The sequence below is a fragment of the Chionomys nivalis genome, chromosome 3 (assembly GCF_950005125.1).
Source record: "Chionomys nivalis chromosome 3, mChiNiv1.1, whole genome shotgun sequence".
NCBI lineage: Eukaryota > Metazoa > Chordata > Mammalia > Rodentia > Cricetidae > Chionomys > Chionomys nivalis.
In genome coordinates this window covers 88,949,287-88,964,043 of record NC_080088.1, presented here as the reverse complement: position 1 = coordinate 88,964,043, position 14,757 = coordinate 88,949,287, and the positions used below count along the sequence as shown (strand labels likewise).

At 47.5% G+C, this 14,757-nt stretch overlaps 1 protein-coding gene across 1 annotated transcript in view; it reads right to left on the bottom strand.

Moving 5' to 3' along the window:
* The window catches only part of Baiap2l1 (BAR/IMD domain containing adaptor protein 2 like 1), a 101,781-nt gene extending 100,424 nt beyond the window's left edge, over window positions 1–1,357 (bottom strand). The window contains exon 1 of the mRNA XM_057764403.1: window positions 1,060–1,357. Coding sequence (XP_057620386.1) covers window positions 1,060–1,110 — 51 coding nt within the window. The 5' untranslated portion in view covers window positions 1,111–1,357. The remainder of the gene's footprint in view (window positions 1–1,059) is intronic.
* Window positions 1,358–14,757: the final 13,400 nt, after the last annotated feature.

Sequence of the window (14,757 nt, the reverse complement as noted above, 5' to 3'; positions counted from 1 at the left end):
GGCTTTAACCATGGCTACAAGTAAATTTAGAGAACTTTAAATCTCTAGGGTTCAATGGGCCTAAGTGGAATTAAAACAAAAGTTGTTTTGTATTCTATTAATAGCATATGATTAAACGCGTATCTTATTTCAAATGGAATTCATTTATAAGTACTTAAACTTACTAAACTGGCCACTAATCCCATGTCTGTTTCTGGAAAAATTCTCTCACATAACATGCAAGTTAAACGACCAATCACCATGCGTTCTGCTAGCTTAGGTCAATTCTTATTAAAATCTCAGTGCTCTCTGACTCCAACAACCTCCCCAAATCATGGACGTAGGAAAAGCCAAACGCGAGCGAACAAGATCCTAACATCGCATACACGCATAAAACTGCCAAAACGGTAACAACAAAAAAAAGCCAAATTAAACTTAAAAGCTACGGTATGAAAGAGTCCAAGAGGGGGGAAGGCATTTCAAGTCTTCCCAAGAGCAGTTTCGCTGGTAGCCTAGAAAATTCCGAGTTGACGGAGCCAGGTTCACCTGGCGATGGATTCCTAATTACGGAGGAGTTTCTCCCCTACATTCTTGAGCGCTTTCTTTTCTTCACCGAAACTGGAGCCTGTCTTTTTTTTTTTTTTTTTTCTTCTCTCTCCTCTTTTGGATCTGGGAAGGGTTTAGTCCCAGCGGTCAGCCCAGCACCGTCACTGATCACAAAGAGAAGTTGGGGGGTGGGGCAAGGATCCCGAGGACCCCACAGATTGTTGTCCATGTCTCCAACCCCCTTCTCCCCACCACGGGAAAAGTGCGGGTCCCCTGGGCGTCTCCGAGAGCCCGGGGGGGAGGGCGGGGGGAGGAGAGACCTTTCCCATATAAAGTCCCCACTTTATCTCAAAAGTGAGAAAGAATCTCGACCCAGCCCCGCTGGCAACAAGGGTCAGCTGCTTGGCGGGGCGCACGTTCCTGGCCTCGGACCCTGAAGTCCCCTCCTCCGCCCTCAGCCTCGAACCCCGATTCCACGGGGTCCCAGACCTCCCTCCACCGCTCTCGAGCTCCTCCTCAGAGTCCCACGCTTACCCGGTACGTGTTCTCCGTGAGCCGGTTCACCTCCTCCGGCCCCCGAGACATGGCTGCAGCCTCCGGGAGGGCGAGCGCGGGAGGACGCGGCGGGGCCTCGTGGCCGCCGGACTCCGGGCGGCGGGAGCGCCTAGGACTTGCGACTCGAGCGGCCCTCGAGAGTCGGCCGCCGCCACAGCCGCCAGCCGGAGAGAGCCAGCGCGCGTCTCCGCTGCCAAAATGTCAAAACTTTGCAGCGCTTCAAGCAGCGAGGAGCGGCGAGATAAACGTAGCCTGACGCGGCTGGGACCAGCAAAGGGACGGGCAAGCCCCACCTGAGGCGGGCGGGGTGGGAGGGGTTGGGCGGCCAGGGGGCGGGGCAGCCCCACCTGAGGTGGGCGGGGTCTTGGCCGGGTAGGCCGGAGTGGGCGGGGCAGCCTCGCTTAAGGCTGCAGCGGGGACCGGGAAGAGACTTGTGGAGCTCGGTGGGCGTGGCCTGGAGGCTTGCAGAGCGGAGCTGGAGCCCGGCCCGCCTTCGGGGCTGTTTGGCCTCAGCCGGGGCGGTGGGGACGAATGGAGTTGAGAGGCCAGCGGGAGGGGACGCGCCCCTACCCCGCCTTAAACGGCCCGATGGGCGTGACCTGGATGGTGGGTGGGCGTGGCCTAAAAGAGGTGGGACGGGGTGGCTGTAGCCGCCCCAGCTGAGGCCGCTAGAGTGGCCGGACAGAGGGTAGAGCCGGTGGGCTCGGCCTCGCAGACTGCAGACTGCTGGGCCGTGCTGAAGCGAGCATGGATTGGGCTGAGAGGCTTCAGCTCAGGCAGGCAGCGGATAGAGGGGTCTTGATAGTCGCTGGTGGGCGAGGCTGAAGCGAGGCGACGTGGGTGCAGAGGACCCTGGGGATCGGTCAGGGGGCCTTAAACTCTTGGACCCAAGGGGCCAGGCTTCCTCTCCTGAGGCTGGCGGGGTGGCCCTCCCAGAATTCCGGCCACGCCCCTACCCTCACTCTCGCAGTACTTTTTAAGCAAAACTTGGACCTAGGGCGTCCAGGTCTCTGGTCTTGGGTCCTACACAAGGTGCTGGCCCTGAAAGCTCGAGGCCCACGCCCTTCGCAGGCGAATCCTCGGCGCCCTCTGCCCTTTGGGGGACTGTGAGAAGAGGGTTTCCACACACACACACACACACATACACACACACACACACACACGTGTCGATTTCCCAGGTTGACTCTTGTCTGCTCCCCTCCAAGTTCCTTAGGACACAGCTTCTTATGGACAGAAGAAAGGAGTCGCTACCTGTCGTTTTGGAAACTTTGGATGTGTCAAAAACGTAACTGACGCCAAGATCGGATTCCTGGAATAACAGAGCATTAAGAATAACTTAAAATTCCATGCCTTACAACTATGTAAATCACAAGACTGTTAAAAAATTTGTGTGTGTGTGTGTTATGCAAGAAGTCAACTGTAGGCGTCATTCCTCAATCGATATCCACTTTTTTTTTCTTTTTGAGACAGAGTCTCTTACTGGAGTAGTCAGTTTGGCTAGACTGAAGGTCATCAAGTCTCCACAAGAACCCAGGGATCCAACTGTTTCCCACTGGAATTACAATCTACCATTTGTAGCTTATTTATTTATTTATTAATTTATTTATTTAGTACATGGATTCTGGGCATCGAACTCAGGTCCCTAGGCTTGCACTGTAGCACTTTCCAGACTGGCCCATCTCGGTCTCCTGTTGCAGCACTTTTTAAAGTCCTGATCAGCTGAGGTGTTGAGGATGTCTGCTCTCCTTTCACCTTGCAGAGGCTATGGAGGTGTGTGGCTTTTAAAAAAGTGTTTATTTTATGTATAAAATACTTTGCCTTGGGCTGGAGAGATGGCTCAGTAGTTAAGAGCATTGCCTGCTCTTCCAAAGATCCTGAGTTCAATTCCCGGCAACCACATGGTGGCTCACAACCATCTGTAATGATGTCTGGTGCCCTCTTCTGGCCTGCAGACATACACACAGACAAAATATTGTATACAAAATAAATAAATAAATATTAAAAAAATACTTTGCCTGTGCACCATGTACATGCCCGGTGTCCTGAGAGGTTAGCAGACTGAGATTACAGATGGTGGTGAGCAGCATGTGGGTGCTGGGAATTAAACCTCGGTCCTCTGGAAGAGCCGCCAGTGCTCTTAACCAGGGAGCCACTTCTCTAGTTCCTCCTGGTGCTTCCTGTTCTGTCTTCACCCAGTCACACCCTGTCCAACTGTGGGCATGTGCTGGAGACCTGTCTAGGACTGAGGTAAACCAGACTCCAGGCGCCCACAGCCGCCTCCTCTTAGCAGGAAACGCTGCCTAGCATTTGAGACTTGCTCTTAACAAGAGTGAGCGAGGCCTTAGTTTTAAAAGCTGTCCAGGTACGACTGCTTTGTCTATGAGCTCTTAGGATCTGAAACTTCTCAACTGCTCTGGGATAAAGTTCACCAGGAAATACACACAAAGAGAGCACTGTGTGGCCCAGATGGAAACACGGAAAGTATGAGCTCTCTGGACTTAGAACAGACAGAAGCACTTGGACTCTGGGGCAGTCTTATCACGTTTTTGCAAGCTATAAAACGTATCTGGCTTGGGAACCAAATGCTCGTGCGTGTTGCGTGTGGGAGGAAGTAACATATCGGACCTAGGTTGTAGGCAAGGGGAGAAGCTCCCTGTTTCTTTAATGGATCTCCAGGAGCTGGCTCAGGAAATGTGCCACTGGGCTTCACTTGCCATGTGTGGGGTGGTAAGCAGGACCCTATAATTATCCCCATTACATATTAGGGTTCATCAAGCGTGTCTGCTGGCTTTTATTTGGACTTGAAAATCCTTGTCTTACCTTGGCAGGTCACCTTTTGTCTCAGAACGCCTCACTGTGCCTTCCTTCTGATGAATGAGGTCATTCCACCCTCCGCTGCCAGGCAGTCATCCGAGGAGCTGGAGAGAGAGCAGAAGCTTAACCTCTAGCACCCCACAGCCTGGCAGCACCAGTTCGGAGCCAGAGAGGACAGATTAACAAGCCGTCATAAAGCCAGCGAGGCTCTCAGATGGCCCAGTTAGATTGCCAAGGGTGGAATTTGATCAGAGACCCAGGTTCTTAATTGTATGCAAATCCTTGCACAGATTATCAGGGCATATTTAACTCAACTTTATGGAAATAACTTCCTCATTATGATCTTTCTGATTCCTGAAAAATCTTTTCAGAATGGTCAATTTTGTATTTTTTTTCTAATGATGCCAGGAATGGAATCCGGGGCCTTGATCACACTAGGCAAACACTCTACTGCTAAGCCATACCCTAGACCCTCACTGGTGGATTCTAGGCAGGTACTCAACCCCCAAACTATAACTCTAGAGTAGGAATAGTCAGTTTTAGCCAGGTAGTAGACTTCTGGCCAGGCGGTGGTGGCTTAAGCCTTTAATCCCAGCACTTGGGAGACAGGAACAGGCAGATCTCTGAGTTTGAAGCCATCCTGGTCTACAGAACAAGTTCCAGGATAAAGCTGCACAAAGAAACCCTGTCTTGAAAAATAAAACAAACAAGAAACCCAAATCAAACCAACCAGCTAACCAGCCAAACAACAACAACAAAAAAGAACGGTTATTTTAAATCTGTCTAGGAATCAAGCATAAAGCTTCCAACCCCAGCTCCAGGCTAAGCACTAGGTATTTAACCTAGGAGGTCTTTGTTGAACAAAGGAGCAAGAGGATATTGATTATTTTCTCAGTGCTAGGTACTCTGAGTATGTGTATGTGGGTGGAGGTTGTTGGGAGGTAGAATGAATTGGACCGGACTCGTTTTTAATGCATGTGTAGAAGGCAGAATTCAAAGATTGAGCCGAAAGCTGTAACAGAGGGACAGCTAATCATGCCATAGGTGAAAAGGTGGGCTCAATCTCAAAAAGGCCATTTGGACTCATCAAGGGTATGCTTGAGAACTCGTGAGGTCTTAGATGTTCTTGGACTTTACAGTGCTCATCAAGAATAGAAGAAAGCCAATCGATAGAAAGAAATGACTCAGTAGAAGGTAAGGTGGGCTGGCCACCATCGTATTGTTTCTCAGTGCAGTAAGTGCTGAGAAATCCACCTTCCCCCAACCCTTAGCCATCCAGTCTCTTAATACTTTAGCAAAGCACTTCCCCATGGGCAGGGAACTATCGTGTCCTCTCCTGGCTCTTGCTTCAGTTAAAGTAATCAAATGTCCCGTTTATGTTGACATAGTTTGTGAGGTGTAATAGTAGGACCTGGAGGTGGCTCAGTGGGTAAAATGTTTGTTGTGCACCTACACACACACACACACACACAGCAAAACAAAAACAAAAATTCCATCAACCCCTAAAAAAAACCTAGGTCTATAACCCCAGGGCTGAAAGTACGGTTGGGTCAGAAGAATGACAGGGCAATCGGTGGGGCTCCCCGGGCAGCTAGAGCAATTGAAATGGCAAAGTCCAGGTTCAGGGAGACCCTGTCTCAAATAAATAAACAAATAAATAAGGTAGGGAGTGGTTGAAAAAGAAACATGGCATCAACCTCTGCCTTCCACATCTGCACACATGGGTATACATACCCACATATTAGTGCATACACAGGGGACAACACACACATTCACTCAAAAGATGTCAGTGGTGATGCCAATATGATCTCTTGTTTATTTTTAAAGGCTTTACTTTATTTATTCACTTTCTTTTTTTCTGAAGACAGAGTTTCTCTGGGTAGCCCTGACTGTCCTGGAATTTACAATGTAAACCAGGCTGACTTTGAACTCACAGAGATCCACCTGCTTCTGCCTCTCGAGTGCTGGGATTAAAGGTAATTTACTTTATTTGTATTTACGTGTGTGGGGGGGGGGGATTTTCATTGGAGGCCAGAAGAGACCTTCGGATCCCTTTGTCTTAGTTAGGGTTTCTATTGCTGTGAAGTTGTCATGACCGTGACAACTCTTATAAGGGGCTTAGCGGTGTGCAGGCAGATGTGGTGCTGGAGAAATAACTCAGAGTCTTACATCTTGCAAGCAACAGGAAGTTGAATGACAGTCACACTGAGGGAAGCCTGAGCAAAAGAGACCTCAAAGCCCACCCCCACAGTGACACACTTCCTCCAGCAAGGTCACACCTCCTAATAGTGCCATTCCCTTTGGGGGCTGTTTTCTTTCAAACCCCCATACCCTAGAATTGTAGTTACAGGTTGTGTGAGCAGCCTGATATGGGTGCTGGGAATCAAACTTGGGTCCTCTGTAAGAGCAGCAAGCAGTCTTAACCGAAGAGCCATTCCTCCAGCCTAGCCAGTAAGACCTTGATGATCCCAATGAAAACAAGCAGGTTGGCCTTCTCTTGAACTTCCTGTACATTTGCTCAGAGGCTCTCCGCCTCTGGAGCGTGAGCCTGTAAAATTCCACAAGATTTTATGACCAGAGAGATCCCTGCCGAGCACAGTCATCAGGGGTGAGCTGCATAGAAACGCCAGTTCCTACACAATGGAGCTGAAAATTGTTGTATTCTCGGGAAGAACCACAGTTGGAAGCTTTGGGATTTCGCTTCTTCCCCTGTCAACCTTGTTCCTCTTGTAGCGTTTTCACTAGCTTTTCTTTTTACCTGGAATGTTCTCAGCCTTGGTCCCTTAACTGTCTCCAGTCTTTTGAATTTCTGCTCAGATGCACTTTCAGAGAGATTGTCCCTGGCCATTCACCCAGAAGTAGTATTTTAGGTCTTCTCTGTCAGAGCATTTTATTTTAATTCTGATGACACTGATCCCAGGTTGGGACAGGCTGAGTGAAAATGGTCCCCAAAAGAAGTTTCTCTTCACCTTTTTTTTTTTTTTTTAAAAATTTCTTTTCAGAGACAGGGTTTCTCTGTAACCCTGGCTATCTTGGAACTTGCTTTGTAGATCAGGCTGAACTCACAAGGATCTGCCTGCCTCTGTTTCCTGAGTGCTGAGATTAAAGGCGTGTGCCACCACTGCCCAGAAGTCCTTGTACAAATCCTGGGAAACTGTAAATGTTACTACCTATGACAAAAAGCACTCTGCAAGTGTGACTAAGGAGTGTATGTGCTGTATGTATTTGTTAGTGTGAGTGTGTGCACATGTGTGTATAGGAGCAGCTGCACATGTGTTCATATGTATAGAGGAGCGCATGCACATGTGTGTGCACATGTGTGTATAGGAGCATGTGCACGTGTGTGTTCATATGTGTGTAGGAGCACATGCACATGAGTGCTCTTTTGTGTAGCTGCAAGATGCTAGAGTCAGGTGTCCTTCCTCAATTGCTGTCCACTTTTTTTCCCACTAATTTGCTTATCAATTTGCCTAGCTGGCTGCCCAATGATCTTCATTCAGGAATCTACCTTTCTTCTCCCTGCGGCCAGCACTGGGGTTACAGGTGCATACCACCATGCCTGGTTCTTTTACATGCATTTTGGGGGCCCAAAGTTAGTTCCTCGTGCATGTGTACACATCTGTGTATGTGTTTGGTGCATAGATATGCACACACCACGTGTGCACGTGGAGGCCAGAGTTGGCATCAAATATCTTCCTCAGTTGTTCTCCACTTTATTTTTTTGAGATAGGCTCTATTGTTGAACCGGGGACTCACTGATCCAGCTGGACTGACCGGCTCACAAGTCCCACATGCTCACCCCTCTCTCTCCCCAGCACAGCATTACATACGTACACCGCAGCATTCAGGTGTTCGCATGAGTGGATCTGGACTCAGGTCCTCACGTGTGCACAGCCAGTGCTTTGCTGGCTGAACCACCTCCCTAGCTTATCCTTTGGGGTTTGTTTGTGTTTTTTTTTTTTTTTTTCAAGCTGAGCCACGTACTCAAACATTTTGAGCCATTCTATCCATCACCTCAAATCTTTGTCTCCTGACAAATTCTGATCATCCTGCCTGCCAGAAACCTGAAAGGGCCTTTGTTGTTTTCACTTGAGATAGTGTGTGGGCTGATAAGTCCAGGACAAGAAGCCGAGAGATCAGGTTTGTGTTTGTGTTTATCGGCACACAGCAACAGGCAGAGCATTCCTCACTTCTTGGGCTTCAGTTTCTCACTCCTGGAATAGGGAGTCGGTCTTCAAGTTACTCTTACTCTCCAGCCCTTTCTTTCCCATTAGTCATCTGTGCAGAGATCTGAATGTGAAATCTTTGTCTCCAGGTGCACTAACGAAGAGAGTCAGCAAGATAACCTGAACATTCTTCATGCTCTTCCAAGGTCAGAAAGGAAGAGACACTGGTCTGTCTTGAAAATTCCTCTACGCTTTATCTTGCAGGGAAACAGCCTAGAGAATTTGCGGAAGTCTGTCTTTGAGGCCTAACCTCCTTTGCCTTGTCTTGAGATTTTCTTTTTCTCCCCTGTGGGCAAACAGTAGCAGAGAAAGGTCTAGACTTTCCCCACTAAGTGAATGTATGTTCTCTATTTACCAAACTCCAAAGATTGGATCCCTCTTGTAAACTTTCTTATGGGGACCTCAAGTCTCTCACACAGGCTTGTTATTTTTCCTAGCTAACCAAGAGCAGGAAGTTCTAGAACCATGGTATCTTTCAGTGGGTCTTTGACATAGCTGACTCTGAATTACCTATGTCACCCAGAGCGAGACAGGGTTCCTCTGTAGCTTTGGAGCCTGTCCTGGAACTAGCTCTTGTAAACCAGGCTGGCTTCGAACTCACAGAGATCTGCCTGCCTCTGCCTCCCTAGTGAAGGGATTAAAGGTGTGCGCCACCACCGCCCAGCCAGAATACAGCCTGCTGACTGCTGGATTATTTATGCAGTGTGTTATGGATGTGTGTCACTATGGTTAATGAAAGAGGACACGGAAAATGTTGACATGAATTATTTTTTGCAAAAATATATTGAGCCAGGTACATAGACAACCAACCTTCCCCTTCTGGGTGGTAGAATTAAAGACAATTGCTACTATGCTCAGTTCGACCTTACTTTTGGAGACGTTTGGAGTCTCTCACTGAACCTGGAGCTCACTGATTTAACTAGACTGGCCACCAAGTTCTGGGATCTGCTTGTCCCTGCCCCCACAGTTCTGAGATTACAGACATGCATGGACATTTCCTGTTTTTATGTGGTTCCTCAGGTCCTCAGGCTTTCCAGGCAAGCATTTTACCTTTTGAGCCATTTCCCAAGTACCATTCAATTCTCTTTCAAGGAGAGCAAAGATAGTGACACAAGGTACATACACTGAGGTTCCATTTGGCACCCATCTTGCCATTCATCTGTGTTTGTACGTGGGCCTGTGAGTCTACATGTCTGTGATCCTAACACTTGAGAAGCGGAGGCATGAGATACAAGAGTTCAAGACCAGCTTGGGCCATATGAAACCATCTCTCAAACTCCCCTCTCCCCCAAACAAAAAACTACATTTGTGTCCGTGTCCTAGGTGCCACTCTTTTTCATGCTGGACCTTGGCATTTCTAGCAAATTCCTTTTTAGAGCAATTCATTCCTCCATGACTTATGGCCCTGAGTACCACCATCCCTCAATTTTAACTCTAAATTTCTGTGAACCTAGAAGGGTAATAACCAAGTAATCATTCTGCTGAAAGGGAGAAGATAGAACAGCCTCTTGGATCTTGAAATTCAGCAGAAAACATTAGGGCGAATGCATACAATTATAAATAATTAAGCAAAACCTTGAGTTGTAATTTATGTGTTTCTTTTTAAAAGTCCCCAACATATTGATATTGACCGAAGAGAGCAAGGATTCTTAGGAATCAATGGAGACTCTGCTGAGTAGGAGTGAGCGGAATGGCAGACTTTGCCAATTATCGTCCCATCAGTATCTGATCACCATAAAAGTTTTAGCAGGAGTTTGGCGATGATGTCAGGAAGTACCATGGGCCCAGAAATAGGAGCAATAAATTCATGGCGGAAAGAACGTCACTATTTCCACATCCACTACTAAGATGCATTCGCCAATTGCAGGCATGCAATCCGTGCATTATTTGTGGCATTTGAAATCTTTAAAATCCTTTATCACTGTGGCATGAGTCAGGTTGGAAACAGGAATATAAGGTGCGTAGATCAGTTCCTCCTTTCTGCTACAGAGCTGAAAATATGTGCTTTTCTTGCCTCTTTGCTTTTAAGATGCATCCTGGTCAAAGAGCCAGTCAATGGAGATCTGCTTCCGTGCCTTTCTAGAAAATGTGAGCTTGTAAAGGGTAATCACCCTATGTAAGCTTCAAGCAACAAGCAAAGTTAAATACAAGTTGTGATTAGCAAGGTAGGGATACATGTCAGTGGTAGAGCACCTGCCTAGAATCCCCAGTGAGGGGCTGGGGTGTGGCTCAGTGGTAGAGCCCCTGCCTAGAATCCCCCAGTGAGGGGCTGGGGTGTGGCTCAGGGGTAGAGCCACTGCCTAGAATCCCCAGTGAGGGGCTGGGGTGTGGCTCAGGGGTAGAGCCCCTGCCTAGAATCCCCAGTGAGGGGCTGGGGTGTGGCTCAGGGGTAAGCACCTGCCTAGAATCCCCAGTGAGGGGCTGGGTTGTGGCTCAGGGGTAAGCACCTGCCTAGAATCCCCCAGTGAGGGGCTGGGGTGTGGGTCAGTGGTAGAGCACCTGCCTAGAATCCCTCTGTGAGGGGCTGAAGACTGATTCAGAAATAAGTACTTGTCTATCATGCATGAGTCTCTGGGTTCAGTCCCCAGTACCAGAAAAATAAAAAGGGAGAGATTAATTAGCTGACAGGAGAGATGGCTCCATAGAGTCCCATACATAGTGAGCTCCTAGCTTTCTGTTCTTTGCAGCTAAAACATTCTTCAGTGGCACAGCTTGCTGCCATTTGGAGCTGTGGGAATTGATTCTAGGATTCCTGTGTATATTCAGCTTCTAACTTTACATATGAAGAAAAGCGTTTAGTCTTTGCATAGAACTTAAGCTTTATTACTGTTATTTTTAAGTTGGGTCAGTAAGATGACTCAGCAGGTAAGGACCCTTGCTGCCAAATCCGGTATCCTGCGATTGATCCCCTGGATCCAAACGGTGAACAGAGAGAAACAACTCCTGAGAGTTCTCCTCTGGCCTCCACACACTGTCATACTCATGACCACACAAATAATAAAATGTTTATTTTATTAGCGTGGGTGTGCCGCAGCACATTCGTGGAGGTCAGAAGACAACTTTCGGAAGGTAGTCAGTCCTTTCTTACTGTGGGTTCTGGGGATTGAACTCAGGCTTACACAGTGGGTGTTTTACCATTGAGTCATTTTGCTGGCTTTACTTTGTTCTTTAATATCGGCGGTATTTTGTTTATTTGTATTTGTCTGTTTGTTATACCCCTTAGGCTGGCCTCAAACAAGTCTTCAGCTTCAGCTTCCCAGGTGCTGGGATTATAGACATCGTCACCATGTTTTGTTTCCCCCATTTTTTTTTTGTTAGTGTTTCATGTATTCTAGGCTGGCATTCTACTCTCTACGTAGCTAGGAATGACCTTGAACTTCTGATACCCTTGCCTCCACCTCCCAAGTGCTAAGATTGCAGGTATGTACTGCTTGGTGCTGAGATGGAACACAGGGCTTTGGGCATTCTAGACAAGCACTCTATTAACTGAGCTATATCCCTATGGCCTCGGTTTGCTCCTTTATGCTTTAAATGATCTTCAAATAACTTATGATCCCTAACATAGTGTGAATACTAAGTAAAAATTTATCATACTATATTGTCTAGTATGTGAGTGTTAATTGCCCATTTGACAGAATCTAGAATCACCTACAAGATGGGCCTCTGGGTCTGCTTATAAGCCTAAAGAGATGATCTTGATTGTGTTGAGGTATAAGAAGACCTGCCCACCATGGCTGGCTGGAACCACCGCCTGGCTGAAATCTTAGACTGTATAAGTAGAGACAGGAACTGAGTGGCAGTATGCTTCTCTCTCTCTCTCTCTCTCTCTCTCTCTCTCTCTCTCTCTTTCTCTCTCTCTTTCTGGATGTGATGTGACCCGCTGGCTCATGGCCCTGCTGCCTTGACTTCCCTACCATGATGGACTGCACCCTTGAACTGTGAATCAGAGCAGACATTTTATTCCTTTAGCTGCTTTTCTCATGGTAAATTTGTCAGTACTAGGAAGAGAAACTGGGGATAGATAAGGGAATAATGGGAAAATGTCTGTGCATATTCTGTACAGACGGAGTGTTTTCAATACACGGTTGGCTGAACCCAAGGGTATGGAAGGCTTCCAAGGGTCATCTGTATTGCTCCTAAAATTTGGAAGAATTTGTGCTTGGCTTGAAATCAACACAGATAAACATCATGAATATTCCAACGTATCCGAACGGTATAGAAGGGTGTAACCATGATTTTCCTGGTTGGTGTGATGAAGTAATCCCTGACAAAAGCAGCTGAAGGAAGGAACATGCTTTTGTTCACTTCTCTGTCACAAAGCTAGTTTAGGAGGAAAGGGTTTATTTGGCTTACGTTTCCACGTCACAGTCCACCATCAAGGCAGAAACTTAGACAGGAAGCTGGAGGCGGAAACTGAAACAGAGACCTTGGAGGAATGCTGCTTACTGGCTGGCTTCCTCTTAGCTTGTTCGCTTCCTTTCTTATTCAGCCCAGGCCCACCTTCACAGGCACGGCACCAGTCAGTCAGCTGGGTCCTCCTTCATCATTTGTAATCAAGAAAATGGCCCACAGACGTTGCCACTGGCTGTTCCGATGAGGCGGCTCCTCATTCGGGATTCCCCCTTCACAAGTAACTCAGGGTTGTGTGATGTTGAAGCTGAAGCTAAACATGACAGAGGTTATTTTGGCTCACTGTTCAAGGGTACAGTCCTTCATAGGAGGTAACACAAGGATACAGTCCATCACAGGAGGGAACACAAGGGTACAGTCCATCATAGGAGCGAACACAAGGGTACAGTCCATCATAGGAGGGAACGCAAGGGTACAGTCCATCATAGGAGGGAATGCAAGGGTACAGTCCATCATAGGAGGTAACACAAGGATACAGTCCTTCATGGGAGGCAACACAAGGATACAGTCCATTATAGGAGGGAACACAAGGATACAGTCCATCATAGGAGGTAATGTTAGGGTACAGTCCTTCATGGGAGGTAACACAAGGAAACAGTCCATCATAGGAGGGAACACAAGGATACAGTCCATCATAGGAGGGAACGCAAGGGTACAGTCCATCATAGGAGGTAATGTTAGGGTACAGTCCTTCATGGGAGGTAACACAAGGAAACAGTCCATCATAGGAGGGAACACAAGGATACAGTCCATCATAGGAGGGAACGCAAGGGTACAGTCCATCATAGGAGGTAATGTTAGGGTACAGTCCTTCATGGGAGGTAACACAAGGATACAATCCATCATAGGAGGGAACACAAGGATACAGTCCATCATAGGAGGGAACGCAAGGGTACAGTCCATCATAGGAGGGAACACAAGGGTACAGTCCATCACAGGAGGGAACACAAGGGTACAGTCCATCACAGGATGGAACATAAGGGTACAGTCCATCACAGGAGGGAACTCAAGGGTACAGTCCATCACAGGAGGGAATGCAAGGGTACGGTCCATCATAGGAGGGAACTCAAGGGTGCAAAGCCCATCACAGGAGGAATGCAGAATGCCAGGAGTCTGAGACAGCTACTAGCTTTGCATCAGTAGTAAGGAAAGAGAGAGAAAGAAAGCACACATGTGACATGTGTTTGTTCATGCATGTGCAGGTACACATGCGGGCTTGCATGGAAGACAGAGGTTGACATCAAGACGTCTTCTTTAATCCCTTTCCACCTTATTTTTTGAGTCTATGAACACGGAGACTGGTTGACCAGTGAATTCCTGAAATCCTCCCATCTCTACCCTGAAGTGGTGGGGTTACAAATTAATACCACCATGTATAGATTATTTTTTTCAGATTTATTTTATATATGTATGATTATTTTGCTTGCATATATGTATGTATGTTTACCTTGTGTGTGCATGGCGCCCTCTGATCCCCCTGAAAACTGGAGTCATAGACAGCTATGAGCCATCATGCAGGTGCTGGGACTCAAATCCCGATCCTCTGCATGAGCAACAAGAGCTCACGGTTAACTGAGCTGGTTAAGAGCGCTTGGAGCTCTCGCAGAGACCTGGGCTGAATTCCTAGCACTCACATGGCAGCTCACAGCTGTACCTCATTCCCAGGGGATTCAGCACTTGTTCTGACCCTGTGGTTGGGCACCAAGTATGTGCATAGTGCCCATACATGCATGCAGACAAAACATTCATACATATAAAATAATAATAAACAAATATTTCCTTTTTTTTTAAGTAGATACCTTAAGCTTGGTGTGGTGGTTTGAATGAGAATACCACCCCCCCCCTCCAAATAGGCTCATAGATTTGAATAGTCACCAGGGAGTGGCACTATTTGAAAGGATTAGGAGGTGTGGCCTTGTTGGAGGAAGTATATCACTGAGGAGTGGGCTTTGAGATTTTCAAAAGTCCAAGCCAGGTCAGGTAGCTCTCTCTGTTTCTGCTGCCTGCAGATCTGGATGCAGAACTCTCAGCTACTTCTCCAGTACCATGCCTGCCTGCGTGCCAGTATGCTCCCCACCATGATAACAATGGATTAAACCTTTGAAATGGTCAGCAGGTCCCAGTGAAATGCTTTCCTTTATAAGAGCCATGGTCATGGTGTCTCTTCACAGCTGACTAAGAGACTTGGGCTGGTGGTTCAGCTCTCTGGTGTAATGTCATTCCTATA